This window comes from Camarhynchus parvulus, chromosome 1 (genome assembly GCF_901933205.1).
Source record: "Camarhynchus parvulus chromosome 1, STF_HiC, whole genome shotgun sequence".
Classification (NCBI taxonomy): domain Eukaryota; kingdom Metazoa; phylum Chordata; class Aves; order Passeriformes; family Thraupidae; genus Camarhynchus; species Camarhynchus parvulus.
The window spans coordinates 17,901,263-17,929,044 of NC_044571.1; the positions used below are offsets into that span (position 1 = coordinate 17,901,263).

General features: G+C 36.2%; 1 protein-coding gene across 2 annotated transcripts in view; it reads right to left on the reverse strand.

Annotated features, from left to right (window-relative positions):
- Positions 1-5,815: 5,815 nt before the first annotated feature.
- Positions 5,816-27,782, reverse strand: part of MOSPD2 (motile sperm domain containing 2) — a 32,901-nt gene continuing 10,934 nt past the window's right edge. For both annotated transcript variants that reach the window (XM_030952938.1, XM_030952940.1), the window contains exons 5-15: positions 26,995-27,149; positions 24,570-24,630; positions 23,330-23,368; positions 22,237-22,361; positions 17,152-17,322; positions 14,900-15,012; positions 11,519-11,615; positions 10,657-10,753; positions 9,857-9,986; positions 8,617-8,719; positions 5,816-7,842 (exon numbers count right to left, since the gene is read on the reverse strand). In XM_030952938.1, the coding sequence (XP_030808798.1) occupies positions 7,696-7,842; positions 8,617-8,719; positions 9,857-9,986; positions 10,657-10,753; positions 11,519-11,615; positions 14,900-15,012; positions 17,152-17,322; positions 22,237-22,361; positions 23,330-23,368; positions 24,570-24,630; positions 26,995-27,149 (1,238 nt within the window). In that variant the 3' untranslated portion in view covers positions 5,816-7,695. The remainder of the gene's footprint in view (positions 7,843-8,616; positions 8,720-9,856; positions 9,987-10,656; positions 10,754-11,518; positions 11,616-14,899; positions 15,013-17,151; positions 17,323-22,236; positions 22,362-23,329; positions 23,369-24,569; positions 24,631-26,994; positions 27,150-27,782) is intronic.

Below are 27,782 nucleotides of genomic sequence, written 5' to 3' on the forward strand. Positions count from 1 at the left end.
AAACACAATTTAGAAATTTTACTAAAAAATTAAGAAAAAATATTTTAATGTAGAATAAAAAACCTAGAAATGTGATTTGCTTAATTTTTTTTTTGTTATCAGTTCATTTTAGGTTAAGATTACTTTCTGGTATCAAGTTCTTTACTTAAGAAGAGCATCAGTTTCAGGCATATCTCTCTTTCCAGCAATTGAGGCGTTTCTGTAGTTTATTTTCCCTTACTGTAAAATTGAAAACTGACCATTCATATGATAGCTTGATGAGAATTACATCAATACAGGTACTACCAGCTTTGCTAATTACTACTAAATACTATTATTTTCTTTTTAGCTGAGCTAGATAGAAGTGTCATACAATCTGCAGTACTTACAGTTTTTATATGATTTAGTTTTTCTTGCAATTAAAATTGTAGTCCTCTACAGACAGGTTTTGTATCTAGTTATTGCCTGCACTGATACTAGGGAAATACTGAAAAAAATGGCAATTTGGTCACTAAAAAGTCCCCTATTTCTCCTTTTACTTCTCTTGAGGATAAACTCACTATTCAGCCTAAAAATTGTCCAGTATTATACCTGTATGAAGGCCATTTTTGCTGGTGTGACAGAGCTGTATTTGAAGCATCATCCCACTTCCAGGTTGAAATTTGTTTGGGAGAAAACACAAGAGCAGCCCTTCTCCTGGTAAAGCCAGGCTGTGTTTTGGGGCATTGTAACCCAGGTGTTCTGCCCACTGGTCCAGATAGTTTGGCAAGAAAAAGATCCTTGCATTGATGAATATGGTTAAAAACCCTAATGTGTATTTTCTTTTGAGAGACAACAAATTTCCCTGCAAGGGCATTCACATGGACACCTGCTCATTGTTACACAGAGATGACTTTGCTGGACAGCAAAGCTGCTTTATGCTTGCATGCAGCAAACATGAGGTGTCTCTTTTTCTTGCACCCCCCCCATGGCAAGTTTGAAAGCCTCTGCCTCAGTCCTGTATGGGGCCAACAAATACAGGGCACACTCTGCCTGTGCAGAGACTTTCATGTGCAGAGCCAGGCTAGGACATCTGCTGCTGGGTACATTCCAAATGGAAACTTCACACATGCTGGCAAAACAGTGCTTGGAAAAGGTCCTGGAGGCTGTAAGGAAAGCAGGAGTTTCCCCTGCACTGTGATACTGCATGTCATGACTGAATTCCAGATTATCCAGAGTTTGATGTAAATCTCTGTATGTCTCCTCTGCATGGCCACTCTTCCAAGAACACTGTTTTCACTGTTTTCAGCCTCTATTGGTGTATTATAAGAGAGGAAGAGGTTTTAGGTGAGACAGGTGGTAACAAAAGTTTCAGCAATAATTCCCTGCCCTGTGTCACTGGATTGCAGGTCAGGGCATTTCCTCCAGTCTGTCTCTAACTGGAGCAACATTTTCATGGTTCTCTTTGCATCATATCAAGGAAATTCAACTTCCTCTCCCCAGAGACTCCAGTTCCTGCTCTGTCCCTCCATGCCTGTCCCTTTCTGCAGCCCAGGAGCCCCTGTGGCCCACACAGCAACTCTCAGAATGGTAGCACCTTTCTGCAGGCTCCCCCCTGCCCCAGGGAGCAGCAGTCAAGCAAAGCATTAAAGTACATTTATACAACTTTCCACATGAGTTACTTTGTGATTTGATCATAATGTGATATGCTCCACTTACACTTTTGCTGTGAGATGGCGTCTATGTGAATAAGGAACTTCAGATATTTCTCCAAAATGAAATGGTTAATGGAAGGTAAATCTCACTGAAAATGGGCAAAGCATAAAATCAACTTGTCTACTGTGTATTTTCAATGTGCAGTTTAGAGTAGGCAATCCCTTGGCTATTTCACCTTTTATTTATCATGTAATTCTTCAAGTCTTCCACCAGATGCACTTAGGCAAAGAAGTGAAATGAAGTAGTTTCTTTCTCTGGTGCTTTTGCAATTTCTCCTCAATTTGGGAACTTGTTGGACTAAATGAATCTGTCTCTGAAGACTCTGAGAACTGTGTGGCTGTACCAGTTCCCCATATTCCTCATCCATATACCAGTATGGGACAGCCAGCACAGGAATACTGGAGTCTGCTTTCAGTATGGGCTAGGAACATATGATTTAACACCTACTCTCCACTTCAACACACATCCAGTGTGAGTGGTAGGACATATCACGTGAATCACAATGCCTGCTAGAACTGCCCAGCAAGTTTAAATTCCAAACAAAATTGTAAGAAAAAAAGAAAATACGATAAATGCTACTTGGGTACAGGAAAATGTACTGCAGGGCATGGAAATTATAGTAATTCAGATGCCAGGAGGTCAAGCATCAATCTATAAATTGTAGTTGCACCAGATTAATGAAGTATCTGTGGTGTTTGCCCAGGCTTTTCCATTTAGCAATTTATCACTTGTAGGATTCTAGACAAAAAATAGTTAAAAGATAATCTATTAATGCTTCTTTTTCACACTAATATTGTAATCTATGTTTATTTAAATGGTGTTCCTTGTTTTTGTCATTTTCCCTGCAGCTTGAAGAATGGGTGTTCAGATATAGCTCCAAGCTGTCAAAAATAAAACTGGCAATGACTTTAACAGATGAAGGGCTGAGGAAATATAAGAAAGTTACAATTTTGAAAAATTAAATGCCGCAGAGGCTTTATTAGACTACATCATGGTTGCCCAGAGGATATTTTAATTTAGATTTCATCATAAACACAAAATAGGATTGTGCTTATGGTGGAACTGATAGTGGAGGCTTGGACTTTGGTCTCTTGTCTTGCATTTCTTCGCAAACTTAAGGAAAACACAGTGAATCAGAACCTGTCAAGATTGCTTTTGATCCCTGTCCTGAGGCCTAATTAGGGGGCACTTACTCTAGAGACACCCCTTAAATAGACTGCTGGGGGAAGACCATATCCTTATGTAGCATTTTTCCACTTTGTGCTCCTGACTGTCTGGGTAACATTGACCTATGGGGTCCATTTTCTCACTGAGCAGCAATGAAAGCTTATTGTTTGTTTTTATTTTTATTGTGGCTCCTTCTCAGTATCCTAGAGACATGTGTTGGAACAGTATGAGTAGATGAATGCTGTTATTTGTAGCTGGGTCTGTAACAGAAAGTACATATCCAACTATCTATTCCTTCTGGGAAGTTTCCACAGGCCAAGATTTTTGCTCCTTGGTTGAGTAAACTTGTGTAGATTCAGAAGGAAGTTCTGAGCTTTTGCAAAAATAAAAAAAAAAATAAAATTTTTGAATACTTTCAAAGAAATTGATGCTTCTTGCAAGCTGAATCACCATGAGGTGCTGGCCTACCTTATGGAATAATCAAGAAGAATGAAATACATAATGAACCACCATTCTAACAAGGTATTTTTAAGAGAAAGGAAAACCTTCAAAAATACTTTGTGTAAAACCACCAAGTGACAGTAAAATAATGCGTACATGCTATTGCTGCCTAAAGAAAATAAAAGATAAATAACCAAAAGTTACAAACTCTTGTTTCATATCCAGGTTTTCCAGCATTTCAAACAACTCCAATACAGCATAGCACAACTAGTATTAAGAGAATTAGAGCTGAATAAAGAATTACTAACAGATCAAGAGACCCTGAACTGGCATGAGAAAGAGTGTAGCAGTCCTTTGGGTGGGCTGCTGCTACACTCAGGTTATGGTGAAGACAACAATGGGCAACTGCTAAACAGTTGGGTTTTTTCCCCTTAAAGGGTTTTGTATAAGGACTCATTATTAACACCAGAAGGAATTGCCTAATGCAATCTAAAGCCAACAAGTGCTATCAGCTGCAATCACACAGCAATAATTGAGCACACTGTGCTTCCTTCAGTGTTCAGGAAAACAGAAGTGACTTAGAACATGACAAACAGATAGGCTGGTGCACCACTTTTGGGAATAAAGAAAGCCAGGAGATGAGATACCTACCAGCAAAAAGTCTGTCCTGCTGCTTACTTTTTGCTCATATAACTTGGGAATTTCAGTGCTTCTGCTCAGAAGCAGCAAAGCAGTAATTGCTCAGATCTACCTGGAAGCTGCTTGTATCAGGCCCAGAAGAGGCCAGCTCATGGAACTTCAGTCAGTTCCTCCACAAAGAAGGAAAATTCACCCCTGTCATGCTCTGGAGAGATGGATTTCCTGTGCTTTATGTTTTGAGCTATGTCTCTGCATTCCATGTATATTGTATTACTGTGTGCAACCACTATAGAAGTGTCAAAAACAAGAATAGTGAGGTTCCAATTGAAAAGTGGCACTGAAACTATTGAGAAAACTGAAAGAGGGAGGTTGTTTCTCATCAGCTGCAGGAGGCACAGAGCCAGAAGCTGCTGATGCTGAAATGTGCCAAGGAAACAGGGATACTGAAAAGCCTAATTGGAATCATCACTTACCATCCACATACCTGTGCTAGCACAAACATAATGGAAATGTAGCAACTGCACAGCACCGGGCTGGTAATTCCTCAGTGAGCCATCTTCCAGGGAAAATAAGACATGCACTGCAGAAGCTGACTGAAATGTCTTATTTAGCCTCAGAAATAAGGGCACAACCTGCTCTTCCTGGCTGATTAGAAGTGATTAGCTCTTCCTAAATCAATACACATAATGTCTATGTAGAGTCTGTGGCCCCTCATGTCTGGGCCACAACACCCCAGGGGGCTATAGCAGACCCAAACTGGTGAATTCTCACAGCCACCTGCGATGGGCTTTGCAGAATGCTGTTATCCTGACTGAATGCCCACTTTCACAACAAAGCCACAGAACATGAGTGAACTTACACTGAGCTTACCAACAGAACAGCACTCACATCCTTATGCTGCCAGTGCCACTGGAAATAGGGATGAACTGAGATTCTGAAGGCAAACAATGGAGACAAATCATTCTCTCTCTCTCTTTCAAATTAGCAGGGAATCACTGATGAGATATAAAGGTAATTTAAAATCCCTGCTCCTGCTGCCCCTCATCCCCATGTTGTTGTTGTTTTCTTCTACAAAATGTCTGATCTTTTACATAGGAAAGTAGAACAATGAAGCTCAGAAGAGGGTACAAAAATTCCTTGCTAGGAAAAAGAGTATGGGTTCTTTTGGAGCAAAAATTGCTAATTTTTAGGATTACAATCTTTGTTGTCTCTTAATTGTCTGTAAAAGCCTAAATTAACTACGAATCTACAATGAGGGAAAGGAAAACTAAATCTTAGTTCTTGATAGTTCATGTAATCAAATCCTATTTTGTGAATTGTCTAAGTTCTAAAATGCCTCAGTTTTATAAACTGTGTTTCCCATAGTGTGAAAAAAAAATTTGGTTTTGTTTCTTCTCTTGATTTTGTGTATCAAATCATGTTACTCTGTAACTTCAGGGTGTGTTAAGCACAAAACCTTCTGCAGTGACACCCTTTACCAAGGACTGTCACACAAAATCTGAAACTACTAACAACTGAAAGCTTTGAAAATACTGGGAAAATACGCTGTGATGATAGAAAGAGTAATGTTCTCAAAGAAGAAAAATGCAAATTGACTGTTGTCCATGTCAAGTTAAAAGCCCCTAGTCACTTTGTGTGGACTTGCATCCCTTGTGCCATGGTACCACTGACATGCCAGTACCATGCCCGTGTGATTATGTCAGGCATTCTGTTCGAGAAACCATTGTCACTTATTTCACATTTGTCTGACAGGCACCACCACAACTTCTGTTCCCAACAGACTATGGGTCATCACCCTATTCACCTCTCCCATATGAAGTATCTGCAGACTAACAAGAAAGCAAAAACATCAGGAGATGCAGCTATTTTTAAAAGACTAAACATTCAAGACTACGTATTTCCTCATATTTATTTTTTAACTGTATTTTTCTAAAATATATTAAAATAGAAAAGATGTTCATCTGATTCATACAAAGAAAATACCAATAATAAAATAAGTAATAAAATACTGAAAATATATGAAAGCACCAAAACATTAAAATATTCATATTGGCAGAGACTCTAAGAATATATTTCTAGCAATTTTACAGTAAAGTGCTATTCAATCCATCCAAATTAAGGAACTGGCATATTAATAGCATGGTTATTGTTAACTTAAGGTTACAAATTACTTTGTTACTTTTCTCACTAAGACAACAACCCATTTCGTTGTAAGCAAAGCATTTGAGTTGCATGCACATAAAAAAGAACCCAAGTAACATCTTCATTATAAGCAGTTAACAATAATTGTCAAATCATTAGGAATACAAAATACTGAGAAACAAAATAGGCAGAAATGAGATTAGTGGAAAATTAAGAAAAAGCAGATGTGGTAAACCATTGTATAAATTAAGAGAGGACAGATGACTGTGCACCAAACATTTATGCAGCCTTGCTTTGTACATAGCATTTTTCTAGTAATCATATTGCTGGCTTTATTAGTTAATCTGTTTATTATTTTAAACTGCCTTTTTCTATTTTCTAGAAATAATCCTACATCACCAACACACTGTAAGCAAAAAGACAGAAGCAGAGTATGACCTTTATTTTTCCTTAACAATCACTTCTCATCTATTGAAGTCAGCAGACAAAACCAATAAATCTGTTACAAAGCCAATCTGTAGCAAAAATTAATTCAAGTAACATAATTCTTTTAAATCTCCTAAAGAGTGAAAATTGTAAAAGTATGAAAGATACCATCAGTCTCCTTTTAAGTTTTCATCATTTTAATATACATATTTACAGCAATGAGTACAAAGAATCCTTGTTAGCAAAGTTCTTTCTAGCTTCATGCACCATTTCCACAACAATTTCTGTGAAATGGCAAATATAATACTTTTATGTTGCCTTCAAGTGTATTTAATCTTCCTGATTCGACTTGCTTTTTTCATAATTTAATATGTAATTTAACCATATTGCACAGCTCAGAGTAAGTTCTTACACTATTTAATAGCCTTTTTATGAACCAATATTAGGCCATCACAGTAAAGAAGTCAGCTCCCACACTCCTTCTGTAATTTGAATAGAAGTTCTTTCCAAAAAAAGGACAATAGGAATAGTGTCTTGTCTTGTGCGTATGTTTCTTGTTAAGAAATGTTTACAATAACTTTTCATTTAGAAGACGCAAAAAATAAGGAATTTAACCAATAAGAGCAATGAGTCTGAATTATCAAAATAATTACTAACAACAAATATCGTCCTTTATGTGTACGTACATATGCTGATTTTATAAAAAATCCACCTGTACTACATAATTTCTGTAAATTTTCCTGGACAAACAGATTAACCTTGGAATACACTAAGTTGACTGCTTGCATCTTCTATGGGAGTGATTCAGAATGTAAGAATGAATATGATGAAAAGAAATGAAATATTGTATTTACAGTAGTTGAACAGAAGAAAAAAAAGCACAACAGTCTTAAATAATGTTGTATTTGGTATCCTCCTTCGAGTTCAGTAGTTTTTATTGAGTTGTACAGTGAAAATAGGTCCTAGATTTAACATCTTCCTCATGCCCTATTGTAAGTGTCAACTTAGACAATAATTTCAGTAATTTTGTTTGCTGGTCATTCATTTCTTCTATCTTTTTTTTCCCCAGTAAACTGTTCCTTGTTCATTGCTGTAGGCTCACAAACCTCATTTTGGCAGTTCCAGAATCCAAGTGCAGCACTGCAATCTTTTTGACTCCAAAGAGCCATGACAGGCAGCAGCACATCCAGGGCACAGCAATTCTTTTTAGCTTCTCTGGGCATATGCCAGGTAGAAGCAGAAGGCAGCAACAGTAACTGATAGCAGTGATAAAACAACTGACAGCTGCTGGAACCAGAGGCAGCGATTCATCTGCTCCTCAAGTCTTTTATTAATCTGCAGTAAATGAGTTAGCTGAAAATAGAACAGTTTCATTAAGTCAGAATTACTGCACTTGAAAGCACTTGGCAATTTTGAGCTATTCTGGCAATAAGGAAAAGAAAAAGAAGAAAAAGAAGAAAAAGAAGAAAAAGAAGGAAAGGAAAGGAAAGGAAAGGAAAGGAAAGGAAAGGAAAGGAAAGGAAAGGAAAGGAAAGGAAAGGAAAGGAAAGGAAAGGAAAGGAAAGGAAAGGAAAGGAAAGGAAAGGAAAGGAAAGGAAAGGAAAGGAAAGGAAAGGAAAGGAAAGGAAAGGAAAGGAAAGGAAAGGAAAGGAAAGGAAAGGAAAGGAAAGGAAAGGAAAGGAAAGGAAAGGAAAGGAAAGGAAAGGAAAGGAAAGGCCTTCTCTCAGTGGTCTCTCAGCCATACCTTTTCTATCACTACACATTTCAGGAATCTCTCCCACTAAAGGAGCTTCAAATCTTAAGTTATGGATAACCAATAAGGCCTGCATCAAGCAGGTGACATCTTTACACTCAGAAGCAAAAGATACTACTGATGCTCATTGATACGTCAGATCTGTATATACACAAGAAGAATGAGCAAACTGCACTGAAAATTTAATGATTATTAAATCATTATCATTAAACAAAATAATTAAATCACTATCACTGATGTAGTTACCTTTAATTGCTGAGACATTCAAATAGTATAATTCACAAAATACCAAAAAGGTTCAGTAAAAATTCTTTTTATCTCTAGCATATTCTATAATTTTGCTGAATATTCAGCACAAAGGAATATGCTATTACCTGTATATGTAAATCTTCATTAGTTTTTGCTGGAATATTAAATGCATTGTCTTTTAATGTCAGAGAAGAGGGCTTACTACTTTCTATGACGTGACACCTGAGCCTGTAAAAAGGAAACAAGAACACACACCAAAAATCACAAATTTAATGCAACATTGTATAATTAGGAGTAAACAATCCATCTTAAGAAGATAAAGTCCCCGCACTTTTAAATTTAAGAGACAGTAATTATAATTACACTACATTTAGTCTAGGTTTACCAAAAAGTAAAGGTCAGGTTTGTATTCGTGAGTAACTAATGTACACAGCACACTTGTAATCAAATAACCTCTCTCTATTGTTTCAGGGTCTGTCTTAAAAAAAAAACCCAAATAAATTGCACCACTTATGCAAGGAAGCTCAAGGTCACTCACATGATGTAGATTTTAATCAAAAGGGAAGTAAGGGATAAGCCCTTGAAGCAAACACAGAACAAGATTTAGGCATCAAGACTCGCAAAATACTTTTTCGATGGTAGTTTTGGCCATGAGGGGGTAAAGGCAGCTCCATAAAAACCAGCCCCACAAACATAGAGAAAAACTCCAGGAACAATCTATGGCAAAAAACCAGTCAAATCTGCAGGGAACTTTTCCTAGACCTGTTCAGTGATACCACCCAATGTGACTGGATGGAAGAGAAGAGCAACAGGTGCATTTTAAAAAGTCTGTGGGGAAATGTATTTTTCTAGCAATTTTTCTAGATTACTTTTTCACCACTAAATATCAAAAATACACATATGAACATGTGATAGGTTTTACAGAAATTTTCTACAAAATTCTAATTTTCCCTAGTAGAAAAGGAACATTTTTAATATTGTCTAGAAAATAGTTTTGCCTTTATATGTCTGCTTTCCTTGACTGCTTCCTTTCAGAAAACTCAAACAACACATTCTTATTAAAAAACCAATTGTTCCTGTGTATTGTCACACGCATTCATATTTTTTCCACTTAACTCTTACTCAGCATGAGAATAACAAGAAAAAAAGAAAAGAAAAGCCCATCCAGAATACCATTTTATACATTAAACCCACATCTAATCAGTTAAAACAGAGCAGAAGTCTCAGCAATGTATTTTGGTCAGTAACCACACAAGTGAATTTGGAGAATCCTTCATTGATTATGATTACACAAGTGCTATAAATCAGCTAAATAATAAAAGCTTAAAAACTCCCAAGCCCCTGTTAAGAAAACCATGTGCTTACCTATGTTCCATCACTTTGGTCCTAGGGACTTCTTTCCAAAACTGAGTCAGTTCTGGTACACCTGCTCCAGAGGACTGGTCCATTTCTGCTGCCATTATAAGGAAACGATCCTGCAAAGAAGCTGCAAAACCTGCCCTCAAAAAAGAAAAAAAAAAAAAAAAAAAAAAAAAAACAACAGTGTGCTTAGATAAAATTAAAATATTGCAAGGAGGATAGAAGTATTTTGCACAAAAGTGTCATAAAATAAGAACTTGCTTATTGCAGGACACCAGACGCTGACTTGCTAGAAATAAAAACTAGGAAATCATTCTCTAAAGGTCAATAATTCTAATTACAATTTTCCCAAAATTATGTATGTTCATTTTAACAGAACTAGTTTCATCTTAATAGCTCAAAGACAACCCAAAATTTTGTAAAGAACATATTCTCCAGCTAATTCACCTTTCCTTGCAGCAATTTAAGAAACTGATTTACTGTAGATAAACTCCCACTGTAATAATGAACTAATGAGACAAGTGCCACTCAGACTTTTTGTTTTTTAAGACAAGAAACAAAATGGGTTGCAGACAACAGCTGCTTATGCCTGAGTGGAGCAGTAAATCAGTACAGGCAGTTACTCAAATCCTTTCTGACACCCATGTTTTTCTAACAAATGGTACCATTCTCATACAAGAGTCAGGTAGACATGGGCATCAGTCAGTCCCACACACCAGCAAGCACACACAACCATCAGTGTCTAGAGCATGTCTAATGCTACTTACCCAAATTTCTTACAAGCTCTATTTTACAGTTTTACTTACCACCATGAAGAGAAACTATTATATCTAATGATGTGCCAGGTTCACAGCTGCTGTTACTGGGTTTAACCCTGTATTTTTCTGGTGCAGTTGTTCTCACCTATAAACAAGAAATATGAAGGATACAGTAAGTGCATGCAGAAACTACGACTGCTTCATAACTTCTCTCCTTCTGTAACAACTTAATCCTCAAAAGCTTGACTATTAGAACAAATCTCTAAAATACATCATTTTGTAGGCATAATAGGACTCTTGCATATTCCTTTTCCTCCCTGTCAATTGCATTTATCCTTTGTTTTCTTGCATTTGTTATTTTTCTTTTGCATACATATTTAAAATCAGCCAAGAACATGTTATAATAAATATGAAAATATGAAAACGTTAAGCTATTTTAATGTGCAGAGAATGCAAAACATGGGAAAAAATCCACAAAGATGCAAGTAAACTTCATCATACTGAAGCAAATATAACTACTAATTCCTTTGATGGTGACATTTGTCGATGGATCTGCATCATTTTGGAGTATTACTAACTTGATTCCAGCCAGTATTTTAAAAGAAACATTCTAAAAAGATGACTTCTCAATGCTCAAGTCTTTCTTTTTCAAAAAGTATTACTCTCACTAAAAAACCAACCATCACTTTAGCTCTTTTGTAGTCAGTGCTCCAAAGATTTGTAATACTAATTACCTCCTTTGAGGTGGTACACTGTAGGCATAAATTCAGCCAGATCTTTGATCTGCCTCAAACATCACTACACAATAAAAGAATTTGTCTGTAAAATGGATTTCATGGTATTTTCCTCCTCACAAAAAACAAGAAAAAGTTACACAGTTAGCAAACCAGACCACACATAAAACACTTACTTTAAAAGCCACTACATTTTTAGTGATGTTTGTGAGAACTATCAAACATTTTTTCTCTCCAGTTTCTTTGGATCCAAAATATAGCTCCTCTGCTGGGCTAATAGGAAATTTAAAAATAATTAGTTTCTTCAGATTATCTTTACAATACATCATAGAAAAAACTTGACCACACCTCCAGGAAAATAAAATACTTTCTAATCTGTAGCTACAGTCAGCATAAACAGATTTTCATCAAAAAAAACTATGAAAATAAAAAGCAGAAATTTTGTTGTGAAGCTCAGGGTTGACTCATGACAAATGGAACTGGCTGCCTCAGCTGATAACTGCCCTTGACTTCTGCCATCTGTAACAGCAGGAACAGCCAACAGATACTCACAATCAGCTACTGCATCTTTGGGCAGTGTGGTAAGGGAAAGCATCGCTGATTTTAATTTATGCTCATGTTAAGGAGTATAAAGTGTCACAGACAGGGAGGAATTTCAAGCTCGAACATCCATCCTTGTCATGGATATAGTGCACACATAAGAGAAGGCAGATATCCACAACTGGCAATCATTTCAACCACGACAGCTGAATCCACTTGTACTTATGAGTCAGTCTTCACATACTTGTGGTACCACATGCATAAATAAAGTTATTGCTTGTTTTTAATATTCTTGTGCAATTAAGAGAGTCATGCATGAGATATTTTAAACCACATCAAACTAACACAACTCAATTTGGATAAGCATTCAAATGAACACTAGTAGGTAAAAGCTAGGGCATGCTCATATAATACAAGTTGAAAGGAAACTTGAGTAGCAAGCGAAGAACTTTCATTATGTCACATGAGGAGCACGCAAAGAACTGCCATTCTACTCTGCACTACTGAACTGCATATATTTTACAAAACACGTGATTTTTTTTCCCACGTCCTCTTTTTGGAATGCCAATTTCATGTTAGTTTGACCTCCTCCTCAAAAGACTTCCTTTTATGGTACCAATCCTTCTTCTCCTACCTAACCCAGGGTATGAGCTGAGCAGAAATGCCCTTGGTGCTGTAGGCCAAGTGTGAACGCCCATGCTGAAAGCAGGTTCTGGGGCTGACTGTGATGTTGGGCTGCTGGTGGTTTACAGTGCATTAGTCAGTCCACATGAGAAAGATACTTCTTTTGTGGTGGGGAAAAGGAAGTGTGCCACATAAGCCAGAAACCAGAAAATGGATGGTTTAAAACTGCTTCATAGGGTAATTCCCTCCTCCTCTCAGTATTCTTTCATTTCCAAATTGCCAATTGAAGTAACCAGTGCTAGGGAAGGGCTGTAGCTACAACATAGTTTAGCTATCTTAATACTGTACTACTGCAGCTGTGTTAACAGCAATTGCAAGATGAACCATAAATGAAACAAGAAGCCACAAACATGATCAAGGGAAGGAACATTCTGCCAGAGCCTTATCTTTCTTGTTCTACCAATTATGGTCATTGAGCAAAAGGAAAAAAACAAAAAAAACCACCAAAAAACCAAAAAACCCTGGGGACCATGGCTCTATGGTTCTTGTCAGTGAAATCAAGTTCCACAGCATTGGGGGTAGGTGGCATGTAGCTATTAGGAGGGTGGATTGTTTAAACAAACACTCGAGCTTTTTAACTTTCACAGATGCAGGAATTTCCTTACTCTGATGTGTGTGACATAACCAGCTTGTACTAGAAATTCTTGTACTACAACACACCACAAGCTGCTTCTCCACCAGACAGTACAAGGAAACTGCTGCTTTTTGTCTGACCAAACAAATTCATTTATTGAGGAGGAAAGTCAGAGGCAGCCTTTCATTGTAAGGTATACAAGGCAAACACAATTGTGGTCTAAATGAGGGAGACAGCTGACGCATAAGCATGACTAAAAATACAAGAAACAAAAGAGCACGAGGACCCAGTTCTGGTCCACGATTTTCTGGTGCCAGGGCTGCAGTGCCTCAGCTGTGTGCTCAGGCTCCAGGCTGCTCCCTTCACAGGGTAATGCTGGGAGATGAGCAAGGGTGCAAGTTAATCAGGGTGGCAGAGCTTATGGTCTCTGATAGGTGCCTACAACTGGTAATGAATGGTACCATATATTATTGGTTCAGTCAGCTCCAGTAAAATGTCCAGAGCAACAGCTGCACTCAGGATTTTACTTAAAAAACAAAACAAACAGCAAGAACAATGGAGACACCAGTATTTTATTTTCCATGACAGCAAGCTGCAAGTATTAACACCTCTATACTTGACTATACTCTTACATGTGTTGCAGTCCATGTAAGTTACTTCTATTCAATGACAGCTTGAAGTATTTTAACAGAAAAAAAGGAAGTTTCTGGGGGTGTTTCTGCTTGTTTGGATTTTTTTTCTTGTCTGCTTATGATTTGTGCTCCTTTCTTTTTTTAATTAAAAAGTGGTTGGAATACGCATCTAGCATTTGTGATTGTCATAGAAAATGTTCAACGTTCTTTTATAATCACAATTCTGCAGTCTACACATTTGCCTTGCCATACAAGAAACTAGGGCTATACAGAGGAGGTTCTTCATTTCAAAATTAGGAAAAATTTACACATATAAAATGTATTTATGCTAATGAGCATGTCATTATTAAAATTCATTCCAAAACTAATTCATTACAGCACTTAAAAAGTTAGCTAAGAAATTACCTAAAAATTAGATATTTTCTTCATTCACCTAATAGCAAACTGAAAGTGAAAATAAAAGTTAACATCTAAATCAAATTCTAAACAAGCATCTTAACCTAAAAGGCAGTGAAAAGAAAAAGTGATATTGGCTAATTGATTTCTTTATTTTGGTTTAGTGATAAAAATAATTGCAAGATGTTGCATCTTGGATGACAAAACCTTCTGAGTAGATATGTCATTATAGAGCCCTTTCCACACAAAATAAATTGGACCCATTAATCAAGTTTAACTGGTGGAAATTATTACTGTAGACATTTATACTATCGTAAGCCAAAAGAATTCAAGCAAGATTTGACAGTGAAAACTGTCTTGAAAAAACATTGGTTTTCCTTGAGCCAATGAAATCAAAACATGTCAAACCACTGCTCTCAGTACAGATAAGGACAGGCTTAACTTAGTCAGATGGTTTTTCAATATAAATAAAACACTTCTAAAATTCTATGGAATATACACCTATTTGTACAAAAAGTATACAAATCTTTGGTGACACCACAAGATTCACTGAAAACTTGTAAAACCAGAAAAACTCCTCTTTGAGCTTTGTAAAAATCCATCTTAAATAGTTGTTTATAATTTGTTTTCTTTTAACAGTCTGAAAAAAGTTTATTTTGAAAACCAACTAGTTCAGTACTCAAGTGTCCAAGGAACACTGTAAAAAGAAAATTTAAGAAAAGTATTATTACCTGATATGTAATAAAGGTCCTTTAAAAGTGGTTAATGCTTTCTTTGCATTTTTTGATTTGACCTCTGTTTTGTCAGTTTCCTCTGATTTGGAAATTTGTTCTATAGAATTCATCTGAGTAAAAATGATAGTTATAATGATTAACTAGAAACCTGGATTACATCTTACAGAATCATGCAGGCATTTCAAAGAATATGATGAGGCTTATTTCAACAGTTTACATATTATAGACCAAGCCTTATATATATTCATTCCCTGAAGGTGCTTGAAGTCCACTGAATAAAATGATTTACAATAGAAATTACATAAAACATTAAATGTGTGTGAAACAAAACTTCTGCTTTGTTTTTTCCCCCACATATTTTCCTGCTGGCCAAGTCTGTTTTTGAACACTCCAGACACACTAAGTTATAGCACATCAAAGATTAGAGAGCACTGGTATTATTCATCCACTGCAAATTGAAATTAAAACAGATTAAAACAATACAGTCACTGTACCACTGTAACAGAAAACACAGTGCCAATTCCACACTTCATTGCATTGCAGGGTAGCTAAACAGATCTTCATTGCTCTTAGATGAAACTCTGAAGTATTGCAGAACATAAAAGAAATAATGCTGATTGAATTGGTGTTTTCAAAGCTGCAGGTACATCTTAGGTTCTGAGGGTTTTCTTCTACAGCATTAGGAAAATACATGCAAAACAGGGGAGGTGCTTGGGGGGGGTACAGAAGACTGAAAGAATTAGTGATATCATGATTCCAGATCAGCTGACTGAAGAGTTTGCTTAGTCTCCTTTTTTATTCCACTCTTAATACGGAGAAAAGACATGAAGAGAACTCAGTTCATGCAAGTTTGAAGTATGGGAATGAAAGGAATACAAAACTTTATACGAAATAGGCCATATAAAAAGATCCCACACAGGAACTTTCTTAATAATTATATAAAAGTGGTAGAAAAATGTTAGTGTGTAAATACACTGCACTAGTTATATGTTAGGCTTTGTTTGACATAAACCTACCAGAAAAAATATTACTGTAGAACACAAAAGTGGAAGCACCTACAGGACAGGCACTTACTAACCAAGTCTATCCCTCATGTTTCCCTGTACTGAAAAAGATTGAGTAGCACCTTGGTCACACTGAATAAAAGGGAATTATATGCTTTATGGTATTTCAAGAGTAAAAAAAGTAAAAAACCTAAAATACCTTAAGTGGAAAGCTAAGTCACCCAAGCAAATTAAAAGCCAGCAAACACTGAGCCTTATTAAGCACAAAAGGCAACTTACACACAGAGGAGAAATTCTCCATGTTTCTGTATGTGAGAATCATAGCTTCTAAAATGTGCCTCAAGGAAAACAAGCTACTGAGTCTAACCATGGTTATGTAATGCTTCCTTTTGACCTTAAGGTCAGTGAAATTATCTTTTTTTTTAAAGCTGGCCGAGTTGCAAATAACAGCTGGACTACTTAATGAGCTGCACATTTCAAATTCTTCTGACAAATCTGTAATGGTAAATGAAACTGTATTCTACTCCACTAAACAGAAGTTTTGCAAGTAATATTCCAAAATTAATTATGGTAATAAAGTACTGAATTTCAAATTTTTTTCTACTATTTTCAAGAGCAATATCCCCAGTTAATATTACTGCATATTCCTAAATATCACTTCATATAAACTTGGGCAAAACAATGCCTTTATTTCTGGATAAACAACACTGCAGGAAGATTATGTTGCAAAACATGATTGATGGAGTAGGAATACAATTTCTCCTGAGAATAAATGAAAAAATGTATATGTTGAGATTTTATCAATAATTTAAGAAAACAAAGTAACATCCAATAGTGCATAAATATTTAACAACATTTTTCATGTACATACTGATATAAGCATCAGAGAAAACTAGATCTATTTCAAAATGATCACCACTAAATATCCCAAGATTAAAAAGAAACCTACCAGAAAGACAACCTTTGAAAACAAAACACAGAAACCTTTTTCTTTTTGCTGTACAACTCACTATATTCCAAGAGACAGACTAAATACTTGGTGCACATTTTATGCATTCTGAAGCATGAAACTTGTCTTAACAGACCAAGAGTCAAGGTTGAAACTGCAACTATAATTTTTCAGTTTTCCTGTGTTCTTTTGCTAAATTAGAAGACAGAAAAACTGTTAAAAACATACAGCACAAAGACAAGTAATCAAAATTGTATGCCCCTTGTCCCACTGTGCCTAAATCTTCACTTAGATACCTTTTTCTGATTAAGGTTTTGTGTTTCATTCAGCTCCCCAGTCTCCTTGGTGTCTGCATCTATCTCTTCTTTACTTTCATGCTCATCTTCACTTGTAATGGGCCCATTTTCACATAAAGGAGTTTGAAAATCATCATCAACCAATGGAGGATAACTGTACTTGAAAGAATCCTGGAAGATAAGGATTTATAAAAGACGGGTTATTCAAGAGGATTAGAAGTGCCTTCTCTAGGGTTTTTTAAATGGAAATATTGTCTTTGTTTCTTGTTTCACATTACTTTTATGTTTCATTTATCCATTTCAAGTTGCACCCCTGCAGAAAGCTGACACTAAGAATTTCTATTTTATCATCAATAGACAAATAAATACAGTCATCCAACAAAGCCAGTAAACTGTAACTTGTATTTATATTCACAGCAGAACTACAGAAGCTGGTCTATCAAGGATCAGCATTCAGAGTCTAATTGCTGAAGTTCTTGTCTTAGTTCTCAAAAATGTGGTTTAAAAGTTATGACAGCTACTTCTGAAAATATTTCAAAAGTGATGAAAAACATGAGTAGTTCCTTGCATGTTAGTTTCACAATGGCCACTTTAAAAAAAAGAAATAAAGCCCAAAACAACCCCAAATAATCCCTTAAGTTTCACATAATGTGTGCAGACCTCTAGCATATTCTGCAATTCAGACCTCTAATCTTTGGAATGCCAAATCTGTTTAAAGATCATATTTAAGACATCTGAGTAATGCAGCAGCAGAATACTTAAGTCCTCAATGATTCTACAACAAAGGTACCTTTTCCATTGGAAGATCAGAAAAAAACAATTTTTGCCAACTGGAAATTTTCTTAATATTCTCCAGATTTTTTTAATTACATTTAATGTTAGAGGCAGTGTTTGAACAGGGATCTCTGTTCCTACTGCATTTTCAAGCAGTTTTAAGCATTAAGTAAACTGATATAGTCTGTCAGCTTCTCCAGTGGAGAAAAATAACACAGCTTTGACTCCTGTGAGGCAAAATGGAGCAATGGCCCTGCTTCATAAATGATGCCTCCCTCAGCAGGGAGTTACAAAAAAGGTGTTTCAAAAGTATACTTCCTGCTCATCTATAATCAAGGTCTAAATCTCATCTACTCCTTTGCAGCAACAGTCAAAGACCTCTAGGTGAATGAAACAGGTATTCCCTCGCTCAAACAATATCCTATTAAGGACCAGAAGGACAAGTTTTAGGTATCAGTTAGACTAAATTACTATTAAAAGAAGACTCCAGTCCACAAGAAATCTCACAGTAGTCTTACAGAATACTGACATCCCACATTTGACAGAAATATCCAGCTTCCCCTTACCCAAACCAACAAAGCCTTGTCATTCCCTCCCAGCATTGGATGAAGGGCATGTAACAAAGTGACCTTAATAGAGGGAAATTAATTCTGCTGCACATATTACTTGGCCTTGTTAATCCATGCAGCTTGATAGCTTCAAGAGCTGAGTTGTCCCACTGATGAGATTCTGTTCCAAGTCCCACACTTCCTATCACAGTGCCTACGTTTCAGTGACATGGGCATATCTACTAACAGGGTGAAAACCTCAGCCAAGTAAACAAGACACTTATTCAATGCCCGATACATCCATTCTATAAACTTATGGCTCTTTTTTATAGCAGATCTAGAGAATACATGCTACTATTTTTGGCTCTTTTTGTAGAGGTGTCTTAATCATAGTAGTGATATATTCTAAGATGACATGCACACAGTGGCCATGAAGTCATATGCAAGCTTTGGCATGATTTAACTTCAGGCCACTGATCTATCTAAGGTAATTCCAAGAAAACCTGTGGGCTATCAATTTAGATACCCAGGTGAAGAGCACAGCAGTTGCACACATTGTTCAATATTGGCACCAGTAGAGAGAATCGCAATCAATTCATCCTTGTTAAATCCATTTTCTGACAGAGAAAGACTGGGCAAAACAACATATCAAAACCCTACTGTGTGTTCATGTCTTGTATCAAAGTGTACACGGTATGTACTTCAGTCTTGCAGAAAATATTACTGAAGAGACAAATCTCCCTGCTCAGTCAGAAATATGTATGCCTTAAGAACTGGACTGTTCCAACAGCTGGAAATGGCAGAATGTGTGCTACAACAGACAGGAAAGCCAGAAAACACTGAGTTAGGATACATTTATTACTAAATGAAAAATATTACCAAGTGGCTCTTGAGCACCTAACCCTAATTTTCCAGGCTGGCTAGCATCAGCTTGCTCCTAGATCTGGCCTGGGCAATTTTGACAAGCTCTACCAAAATAAACCTGCTATAAAGTAAATGACCTCTGTGCGCTATGGACAAGAACAACTCAAAGCCACATATGTGATGTGTAGCAATATGGTAACAGCCACAGCCAACAGACTGATGAGGACTTGAATGGAACTTAGACCCAATTCCTATTCCAAAGTCTTGCAAAACCCAAGTTTCTATTTTCCATAATTAGTTTTAATGCTTTTGGTACTCTGGAGACACCTTTGCCCACTAGTTGTCTAAAATAAAGCATGTAATATTCCTCTTCCACAGCTGACTGACAGTCAATCAAAGGATTTTAAAGCTGTGGAAAGTTTCTGATTCATCTTTTGAGTGACCTTGAGACAGACTTAAAATATGCTTAAAGATAACTTCATTGAGACATTGAAGTTGGAGGCTTCCAACAGACGCTTCCCTTAGTTAAGCAAAGTAATCACTGACTCCCAAGTTCAACACTATTAATTCTATGGATTTTTTTTTGTTACTTCCAGAACTAGTCTCTAAATATTCTTCTGAAATACAAAGAACATAAGTGCAGTGGAATCTAGTTATCACCCCAAATTAGCCTGTCAAATGATCTGCTCCACTAGTTGCATCCATCAGACAAGATCTGGCTCTTCAAAAGTGAAGCCTGGTAGGGGACACAGCAAAGGATGCAGATATGCTGTGCCCTTCACTGGCATTAGGCTCATGGTAAGTATAAAGATCTGTAACAAAATGCGTGGAAATCAAAGATGACAGAGAGAAAATCAGAAGGGGGCAAAAAAAAAAACCAAACCTGGCACACAAACAAAACCAAACACTTGAGAGAAAAATGGAAGGAATCAATTTCTGCAAGTCAGATACAGTATTTTAAAAAGCCAGGCTTGACAATACTCATAATGGTGAATTGTACTCTAGCTAGCTGCCTCAAGAGAAGCCAAAGTTAATCACATCAAGAAAAGTTAAATTCTGAGAAAGGGCATTAAGTTGTCTGTTGTCTGGTCAGTGAAAAACTCCCTGCTATCAGAGATGCAAAGAACCTGCTTTACTGCATACACTGAAAAAATCTTGGGAAGAAAAATTCAGAGCACAATTTTGGAGTCTCGGTATTTGCTAACAATTCTTCCAAATTCTGACAGTTCTGAGGTTACCAGCTCAAAACACCCATCAAGTGAAACTCAGTAGTTGGACAAAGCATGTGCTGGTTCAAAATATAGGGCTCTTAATATGCAGAGATAAAACTGCTTTGCTGAAATTGTTAAAACCCCTGGACTTCTTGTCAGACAAGTTTACTACTATTCTATTACTTTATTTCTGCCACTGCAACTTTTTACCCCAGGCAGATGATGTGGATAAGCTGCCCCCATGATTCTGAAACTTGTTAATGCTCTCACATGGGCAACATGGAGCCAGCTTGATCAACAATCACTAATTAGCAATCAGACCTTTCAGGCCCAAGGTAGGATTACAAATAACTCTGTGTGTTCCATCAGATGCTTCAGGAGGGTATTTAGCAAAACCACAAGTTTTTTCTTTAAAGACATAATGAACTATTAGGCAAGATAGTCTAAAAAGCAGGTAGGAGATACTCAGTTTTAATGAGGAAAATAACTTGTCCCTCTATTGCAACAATAGCACAATACCACAGGAGGCAGGCCCAGAACCACTGCTAAACAACATTCAATCCCTTACTGAAGCCACTTCAGACATCATCAGCCCTTCCCTCAATGCCCACTCCTGCTGTGCAATAATTCCAGCTTTCTTCCAAATGAGGAAGTCCCTATGTGAGACTGGAAGCTGGGGCAGCAATTCTCCACAGAGAAAAAGGGTATCTTTTCTTCAAGAGCCACATGCACTTTTTAAAGGCTTCTAATCTCAGTCAAATGAAAATCAAAGTAACATTATTTATGTTCCCCAAACAAGTTTCTTATGTCCTGGCCACAATAACACTGCCCTGAATTCATATACAAAGGAACATGCCCTCCCCTACTATTGCTGAAACACAACCCTCCTTTTCTCCACATGGTTGCTGCCATAACGCCAAAAGTACTTCAGAAAATAAAAGCTGAAAAAAGAACCATGAAAAGTAACTCCCCTGAAGTGGGCTTATTCTACTACCAGAAATTGCCTATTAATATTTTAAAGAATAATTTTTCTGCTATTTTATTTTAAAGGTTATGCAATACTGATCTACTAGCCTTGTGAAAAGTGAAACCTGTTGTGCAAGATGCTTGTGCTGTTCCACTCTTTAGATTGCACTAGAACTGGATTCTGGTTCTGTTAAACTGATGCTGCTTGTACCACTTTGGAGCTCTACTATACTCTTCAAAAAGAAACTTCTATAGCCATGTCTTAAAATGCAGCCCTAGAGACAGCAAAGGAAAAATAGCTACAATATAACTGTCTTTAATGAATCATAGCTCTGGAGCTGGACTAGAAGTCTCAGAGGACAATGAAACCTACTTTCTGTTCATAGAACTTGTTTCATAAACACACACCATCTCTAATTCACCAGAGAGCAAAAAAAGTACAATGACACTTAGATAATTTTTCTTGAAGGCCTGAAAAACTAAGTGGTTTTCAGTGACTTATAACGGGATGAGTAATTCAGAAAAAATAGTAGCAGTACTTAAGAATGTAGATATCAAATTCTCATGAAGTTCACCTATTTTACATTATTGTGATTTTGAAATTATCATTGGCAAAACCATTTCAAGAAATTTCTCCTCTGTGAAGAGCCAACCCTCAATCCCACATATGGAATATAGGTGTCTCAGTCTATCACAACAGAAACATGACATTTCATACTTACAGTTCCACCCATGTGAGGTGGCAGATACTCTCCACTGATGTATTCCTGCACGTCATTCTTGTTTGTGAACTTTAACATGCTTATTGCATCTGGGCCAAGCCAACCCTTCACGATTTTAAAAGCAGCTTTAAAAAACAAAACACCAAACAAAACAAAAGGTATACATGAGTTAACAGGAAAGCAATTTTGTTATTTTGTTTTTGTAGGTTTTTTTCAGTGTATTGGTAGATCTTACATAACACAAGTGAGTTACATCCCTCAAAATATTGCAAAACCTGCTCTTAAAGCAGGTTATTATCTATTATAATTGGAATGAGCAATGCAAGGGAAAAAAGGTATTATTTACAGAGAAAATGGAAGGAGTCTCTGAATAACTGACAATTCTGCTGTCTTAGAATTTAGCCCTTGAAGTACTGAGCAGGTAAAACCAATTGTGTTTCCAAATCTGAATTAGGGAGGTTGGGAAAGATGTATACACCCTTTCTTGCTGAAATGTCTGGCTGATTTAAAGGATATTTGTTTAGATTTATGAAGCATTTACAAAGACCACTGTTATTTCAGTGACAGTAAAACATGAATATGCAGGAAAAATATAAGGCCAACATAAAAATATGTATTCATATGGCAACAACAGAGGAATAGTGTATTTATCCTGTACATTATAGTTACAGCTAATTATTAAAGTATCTATATCAGAACAAATGTAACCACATCAGCAGCCAGTGTCAGGCATCTATCCTAAACTGTGTATTGTAGTTTTGAGCTGGTTATAAGTCACCGTCACTGCTAATGACAGGATTGCTGAAAGGATTCTAGTTAGCAGCATTCAAGGATAGATTATTTATCAAGATCTCCTAACCTTTGAAAACAACAGGATGAATACAGACTTCATGTAAAATATGATCCAAAATACAATAACAGAAGGAAAAACTGAAAGAATGAAACCTTTAAACTGAAATATTTAAAGATGCATGTTTAACAAACTCCATTATTCATCTGTATCTACACAGAGTAGAACAATGCTTCTTATTTATGCTGTTAAATTTTAAAAGTTATCACAATCTGAAAAGAAAAAAAAAAAAATCCAACTTACCGTTCATTATCCATGGCATTTCAAATATTACTATCTTTGCTGAAAAGAAAAAAAAATCTGAATACCAAGTGCTAGGTTATTTCTCTATTTAACAGCAAGTACAGCAATAATGTTCATGTAAAAAGTAAATCTTCACTTTTACAAACCTTCATGTTTACCTCCCTGTAAAAGCAATTTTGTATGAACTAGTTGCTATTTATTACCTGGTTTCCAAACAGACAGCTAACGTTTCTAAAATTCCAAGTTATACATTGTTTATGTACTTCCTGGGACATTACTTTTCTGACATTTTGTTACTAATAACTCATCTCACAAATAAGGCAAAGAAAGGCAAGATCTCAACCTGATCTAGAAAACCAGCTACTGAAAAGAAGAAAGTTTAACAAATCTATTCAGCGCCCCTTACTTTACAAAAAAACAAATAAGTCTTGTATATCTATTTTTTCCAAATATTCTTTATTTAGCCATAGAGGTTAGAAAACACTTAGGTGTCCCAATTTTTTTTCTCTTGAATGTCAAAGTACAAAAAACAACGTTGCACTTGCCTTTAAGTTTGATATTTGATAAAAGCTTTGAATTTTGATCAGCAAGCCAAAATTTAATATTCAGAGTTAAAGCAGTTGCTGTATGGAAGTTCAACATTCACAGCCATTTTCACCTAAAATTTACAACATATTTAAGATGACCTAGCATAAACTATGCAGTGTTTGCCTGTGCATCAGAAAACTAGCAGGCAAGTATGCAGAGTTTTTGAAGTGTGCACACAAAAATGCCTTTTCAGAATAAATAATTTTCAGAACACACCACTTTCATATTCAGAATAAACCATTGCCCCCCATAAATTTCTAGGGCCACTCAAGACTCCTAAAAGATACAAACTATCAAAGTTTGTACAGGTTCTACACAAGTAACAAGCAAAGGAAAACAGGTCAATTCTTTTCTATTATGAGCTTATAATAGCTCTTACCAGGTATAAACATAGTACGAACTATTACTTAGTAATAAACATCATTACTTCACAAAAAGACAGTTGATTTTTGATGAAAGTAAAGTTTATTCACAAAACAAAGTTGTACTGATTTTAGGACATGAATATCCTAACATCGTAACAATAATGTTCCATGAAGTTACCCCAGAAAGGACATGAAAAAACTCCTTATGTTCCCCATCTTCTATCATATTATTAAATGCTCTTGTTACACCACTCTACAATGCTTAATATTTAATAACCAATACTTACTGAGGAAGTTTGGATAATAATCTGTAAAACAGTTGACAATAAACCGGACAAAATCCAAGTCCTAAAAAAAAAAGTTTAAAAAAAAATCACAGCATAAACACAAAGCAAGCCGAAGTGCAGGCTTAGCTAAGGCATTTAATGAAAAGCACAAGATAGATATATTGTAGTCAACTATGATCAAATTTTATATACACTACAAATAACCTCAAAACACATCGCAAGGCTTTTTCCTCCATTAAACTGCTGCAAGATTGTGGTCAACTTCCCCTTATAATAAGGGAAACAAGTCAATAGACCTCTGATCACTGCAATAACTAAGAGAACTGAACTGCTGCAGAGTTTCAACAGGACTTAAGTTGTGCAGGAAAAATACAGGAGAAAGAAACCTTTAGCACCAGAGAAGCTTGACAGATGGAAGAGTACTCAATATACTGAAATTTCCCTTCAGTAATTATCCTACATACTGTTCAATATACTACTGCACTCAGTATTATACTTCCAAAGGAAAAAAAATAAGTTTCCTTTGAAGAGAATTTTTAGGTTTAGTATTAGTTGGTAGCATGCAGAGAAACTGTGAGCAGAGACAGTGCTCAAAAGAGCTGCTTCTATACCACCCATTTTCAGGATGCTTCTATCCAATGAGCAACTGTACAGAAATAGTACAGTCAGTCTCCTTTGCAAAATCCAGGTATAATGGAACTGTATTACACAGTAAAGGGCAAGGAAGTGTTTTTATGAAACAGGTATAGAAATAAAGTAAGAGATACCTTGCCACAATAAGGTACTCAGGTGGGAAGCTTGCCATGAGTACTCTTCCCAGTCCTTTAAACAGAAATGACCACTACTAGTACTTTCAGAAACAGTACAGAGCATTTCTGGCTGAGGATCCAAAGCCTCAGCCAGTAACAATGGGGAAGGAGCTCCTAGGGTGATGTAAGCACACTACCAAAACATTTGTGGACACAGTGAAAAAAGCCCGCCAAAAAATAACACTGTGTAAAGGGACCACCCACAACCTGAAAGCTTTTTAAGTGGCTTCAGAAACTAGAAACTAACTTGACATCTCTACAGGCAGAAGGAGGCCTCTAATAGAAGCATTTATCTCAAGTGTCTATTGCTTGTACCAAATGCAATATCGTTCATTTAACAGAACAAACACAATGATAGATTAGAATGATTAGAATCTCCATTAATCACGATGCTGCTCTCTATTCTGCTGCCTATCCAAAAGCAGCACTATCAGATAGCAGAGAGATAGATCCATTATTTTGATGGAAAGTCTGGAATTAAAAGTGCAGATTTCACAGACTATTCAATAACTGCATCTATTCTAGTTACCTAAACTGGTGCAACAAGCCATGAGCTATCAGAATTATCTCCTGCATATCAGTGATAAAAGTGATATAGTATATGTCCATAGCAACAGAACAAACGAATGAGGCATGCTCTGGAAGAGAACTCAAGAGATTCACGTTGTTTTAGTTTTGTGACAGATTCATCAATTACTCCACATGGTTACAAATAGCCTTTTAAAATATTCCTGTTGTGTGATAAACATACTAACTACAAAGCAAGACTGTACAATGGGACAGTTACAGACAGCACTTGCTGAGATTTTGTCTCTGGGAGTCTCAAATATGTAAGCTACTTCAGGATATAATCCATAAAACCTAAATCAAATCAGTCTTTCACATCAAGGAAATTATTACAATCCTTTACTCCTGCTACGTAAAACTGTGGTTCCAGTATTATCTTTAGGAGCATGAACAGACAGCTCTCCCTGCACAGGTAGGAGCACCAACCTTGCAAAACAATCATACCATATTTATTTGTCAAATTACCTCCCCATAAGCTGGTGGCCCTGTACTGCACAGCTGCAAGGTCCCAATACAACATTAATAATCTTGCCTATGCCAGATCTAGACGACCTTTCTGGAGTTGGGTTTGGGGATGGGGTTTATTGCTTACTTTAATTCTTGCCATACCACCACAAAAAAAAGCACAAAGATACAAGTTCCAGTCATTCCTGTAATAACAGGACAGCATGGCACTTGATAAGAAAAATGTAATTATTCTATAGAAATACATTTTATTTTTTAACCTATAGATAATCTGTGAGATTTTTAGTTGCTAGATTAAATCTATAAATATCTATGGATAGGCAAGATCTCAACCGTGCAATCTAAACTAGCTCAGCCACTAAACTAAAAGCAAGTTTTCAGCGTGTTGTAGAAGACAAAATTTAATATGTAACAAAAGATTTTGGAAACTGCTCACATCATGGGAAAAAGCTCTACCATATCACTTATCTCAATGACTGTTAAGTTATTTATGTGCCAATGACTGCACAGTGACTTCCTTTTTTCTTGTAACACAGGTTAAATAATTCCAAAAGCAATCAAGACAAGACAGCGACAATACTTACTATGTGACTGATTCCAGTTTCAGCCATGTCAAATACCACTGTCAAGGGCTTTCCATGATCTCTCTTGGCATAATGTTCTAACCAAAAAGCCACCAGTTTCTTTTTGTCAAGTTGCTGTTTAGGATCTCTTGTATGATGCTTCACTTTGAACCAAACTTGAACAAAAACATATACAAAAGTTGAAGGAAAGATCCAAGCAAACAGAAAACATCATCCAAATAACTACAGAGGATACACTGAAATGTATTAACATGTGAGTTTGTACTTTATATTTGTCCTGATTTTGTGACTACTGAACAGCCAGAAAAACAACTGCACACTTCTTCACGCCCCCACATTTCTCACTTTTTGTACTATAATTTTTTAGAAATTGAAAATACAACGAATTATACCTCAGAAGAAACAATAAAGTGGAAAAGCACTTTTTCTGTATTTAAAGACTATTTACCTAGATTAGTATTTCATAATTTAAAATTAAATCACATGGTCTTCAGACAATACTATGTTCACCACATATTATAAGTATGGCTGTAAAATTAATGTTTCCTTCTCTTCTTAGGTTTCCTACAGCACTGCAGTTGATGTGTTTTGAAAAACTACTTATACGTGCATTAAGAATTATATAAAAAGCAACAGATCTTTCTAAAATAAAATTTTAAATTCCAGGATGTGAACACCACTGTAGAAATGAAAGCCTAGCATATATTCTTCTGGAATAAAAGAAACTAAGTCATATAGAGATTTGAGTTTATATGAAAAACAAACCAAAACCCACCAGCATAATTCAA